The sequence below is a fragment of the Clytia hemisphaerica genome, unplaced genomic scaffold (assembly GCF_902728285.1).
Source record: "Clytia hemisphaerica strain Z4C2 unplaced genomic scaffold, Clytia hemisphaerica genome assembly, whole genome shotgun sequence".
Taxonomy (NCBI): Eukaryota; Metazoa; Cnidaria; class Hydrozoa; order Leptothecata; family Clytiidae; genus Clytia; species Clytia hemisphaerica.
The window spans coordinates 2,537,488-2,541,263 of NW_027104390.1; the positions used below are offsets into that span (position 1 = coordinate 2,537,488).

Here is a 3,776-nt window from a genome sequence, read left to right on the forward strand (position 1 = left end):
TTCAAAAGTTAGTCTCTGAAAGGGTCCCAAAATCACGAAAATCAAAAAATTCTCTCTCAAAGGGTCACAATTTCCAAAAATTTTGACCGAAATTTGGTGAAAATCAAACCAAAATTTGGAAAAAATGGATCAAAATTTAGGAAAAAGTCTCTCAAAGGGTCCCAAAATCACCAAAATTTTGTCTCTCAAAGGGTCGATTTTCGATTTTCGGCTCGGACATACCCGTCATCTCGCAAACCTAGTACCCCCCCGGGTGTCAATAGGATGCAGAAAATATTTAAGTTATTTTGATTTTGATTTTTCTCTGGTTGATATGGATTGAGCAACTCGGGTAACTTAATGCATGTCCCAAAAATGCATTAATTTTTCCGCCCCAGTTCCAGTCCCTAAACCATAACAAACTATACATTTTTGGAAGCGTATTTGGATGTAAAATACCGTATTCGGTGTAACTTAAATTCTTTCTCAGCAGAATTTGAGTTTTTTAAAGAAAACGTGATTATGACGTCATTATTTATGACGTCATAATTTTAAAAAGTTGAATATCTCAAGAACTAATACTCAAAGCTTTATGAAATTTGGACCAATGATAGAACTCCTCAAGACGAGGAGAATTCTTTTCAAAAAGTTTGAAAATTTGTTGATGTCAGCATTTTATCGCAAAAATTCGAATTCTTGCAATTTCTGCTGACGTTATTAATTTTGGGAAATAATTTCAAAACTTTTTGAAACATCTCAGTGTACTTTATCACTGGTCCAAATTTCATAAAGTTTTGATTTATATTTCTCGAGATATTCAACTTTTTGTATTTATGACGTCATCAGTCATGACGTCATAATCAGGTTTTCTTAAGATATCTCTAATTATACTGAGAAAGAATTTAAGTTACACCAAATACGGTATTCTACATCCAAAGACGCTTCCAAAAATGTATAGTTTGTTATGGTTTAGGGACTGGAACTGGGGCGGAAAAATTAATGCAATTCTGGGACATGCATCAAGTTACCCGAGAAGACTTTCAATTACGATGCAATAAAATGTCACTTTCACATATCCCGCTTTTACAGTTTGCTCTTTATTGTAAGTATCTGCTTGGAGAGTTTTGAAAATTTTTCGTGCTTTTGGAACACACGCAAAGGGACTTCAACGGGATAAATCAGTTGCACGGTCGTCTCGAGGTGGGATACGGGATATACAGGGATCAGTAAAAACCGTATTGGGACTCGGCAAGCCTCGCCACCAATACGGTTTTTACTGACCCTGTATATCCCGTATCCCACCTCGAGAAGGTGAGAGACGATCTGGTCTCAAAAGCAAATATTGTATGATTGGTTTTTGGTCGGCTAGTCACCTCTTAAATGAAAAGTGACTTTGGATTATTGAAATATTGTGATCTAATTGTTTTTGTGTACTAATTTAGAAAATAATGGACTCTAGTAAGTTACCAGGTTGGAGGATTGAACAAAAATTCAACACTAATGTTCTTATCGGGAATTGGAATGAAGAGAGGAGGAAGGTGTGTAACATTTTTTAAATGAAAGACCTTATATTTCATGTTTTACCAATTCAATTAACTTCTAGTCTAATGGTCCTTAGATTTTTGAAGACTTTTAAATCAGTATTGATGAACCTACTGGTTGATTTGTATTCAAAGTTTTCTTATACTGTAATAATAATTTATGATTTTTATTTAAGTTCCAAAGAGGTAACGTTTCTTTTGGAAACAGCACACATCGCCATGATTTCAAGAGATATGATAATTATGTACCTGATATGAAAGTTCGACGGGAAGCTTCCAATAGAAATGATGTAAGGATATCTTTTTATATCACTAGATGCCTGGGTTTCTTTCATCAGTACAAAAGAGTTTGAGAACTTTTGATTTCTCAGTAATATAATCTATTCTAAGGTCTTAACTACATGCATGCAAGTTTTAGCCATTTCAATATTTATACCAAACAGATAAAATTATAAATTTTTTAACTTTAGGGGTTACCAAAAGAGTTGATTTTCTCGCATCATGGTAAAAGTTACTCTAACAATTGCATTTCATGGTATGATGCATTGATGAACAAAAGAGAAGTCCGTGAATCAACTCTACCGACATTGAGGGAATGGGACAGCAAAAGCTCAGCATGGGTACCTGAACGAACTGATTATCCTCTACAAGGTTTGACAATCAAACTCGATTACAGGCTATTAAATGCCAATCCTTTGTTTTTTGTTACTTACTTATTTAGTTATCTTCGTCATACCTTTTTATCTTTTTTCACTTAAAACTCCGCAGTGTAATACTTTCTTCCTTGATTGATAGGACTGCCTTTATAACCCCTATACAATGCATTTAAGAATCTTATTCATTCATTGTCTTGTCCCTTCCCAAATATTCAACAGGGTGTTAAATTGATCACCTTTCAAATTGAGCTAGTGATTATTGAGTTTTATCTGAATACGTGATTTGACTTTGAGTTTCTTTGAACTATTTTAGGTCCTTCAACAATGTTTGGATTAAAAGAAAAACTTGATCGAAAATGGGAGACAGAAGGAAAGAAGCTAAATGAACCTGCTTACCAGTCTACCTATGGTACCTCATACCATAAACACGGCACCGAAGATCTGGTAAAGAAACATCATGCTACTCCAAGAAAGTTGTCCAGTCACTTTCATGCTCACACTATCAACAAAAATTTACCGCTTCGTAACGTTAGTGTAAATATTGCGCCAGAAATACTACCATCTATTTCTTAACGATTTTTATTCTGTCTTTTTTAAATCAATTTAAATTTTATATTCTAAATTTTATATCCAACCTAATTTTTGTACACAATTGATTTTCACCTTTGATTTTTATAGAGAAGTATAATTTTGTTTTCCTATTTTTTTAAAAAAATAATTATTTCGGGCAGCATTCATCAAGCCAGGCCTTTTGAAACATGGCGTTTAGGAAAAATATGTGTTTATCGAGATTTATAGCAGCCTGATATTAAAGTTAAGCACAGTGCAATATTTGAATCATTCGCCTTTCATTTTTATAAAGTGGTTCTTAGAATATTACTCGAGCGAATTTAAAATCATTATCAAAGACAGGTCTGTGGATTTTCTTCTAATGTCCATCATTGCATTTTTTGACACATCGTTTGAGATTTCAAATCACATAATTAGATTCTATGGTAGGTTGTTTTATAATTTAATATTTACTTCTATATGCAATATAAGATTTGCTCATGATTTTTATTGTAAATAATGAATACAACCAAGCAAAAAAAGTATGATTATTTACCAGACTTGATTCAAAAGTATTATTTTTATTTCAAAAATGAAATTGGAAATAAGCTTACAGTCTTAGCAATGCAACAACTTCTTTTTTATATATATATATATCCAATACAATAGCTTCAAAAAGTCAGACTTGAAAAATTAAAGGCTTGTGTACTTTTTAAAGCTATCTTTCACTAAGAAGAAGCTATCCCTGTGACTAGCAATTTTTGCCCTATGATACAAATTCCCCTTTTTCACAATTTTTTTCAGATGATCAAGGCCCCCCCCGATCAAGTGATATAATTGTAACTTTCCAATCCTACTTTCTTCCAAAGAACATTTTAAGCCTAATTTGAGGTTTGTAGCACAAACAAAATAGATTTTAGGTTTTATTTCCAGGCAAAACCCCGTTTTTCCCCGATTTCGGTCAGTTTTGGCCTAAATACCTAATTCTTTGAATTTTGTATATATGGTAGAGTTATATAATTGTTACTTTCTCATCCTACTTTTTTTCAAA

The 3,776-nt window shown here is 32.8% G+C and overlaps 1 protein-coding gene across 1 annotated transcript; it reads left to right on the plus strand.

The window, feature by feature from the left end:
- The first annotated feature begins 1,376 nt into the window (after window positions 1-1,376).
- LOC136819715 (cilia- and flagella-associated protein 107-like) lies at window positions 1,377-3,303 on the plus strand. Its single transcript, XM_067075961.1, has 4 exons — window positions 1,377-1,517; window positions 1,697-1,810; window positions 1,991-2,171; window positions 2,490-3,303. The coding sequence occupies exons 1-4, from the start codon at window positions 1,428-1,430 to the stop codon at window positions 2,747-2,749; spliced, it is 645 nt and encodes a 214-aa protein (XP_066932062.1). The 5' UTR covers window positions 1,377-1,427; the 3' UTR covers window positions 2,750-3,303.
- The last annotated feature ends 473 nt before the right edge of the window (window positions 3,304-3,776 follow it).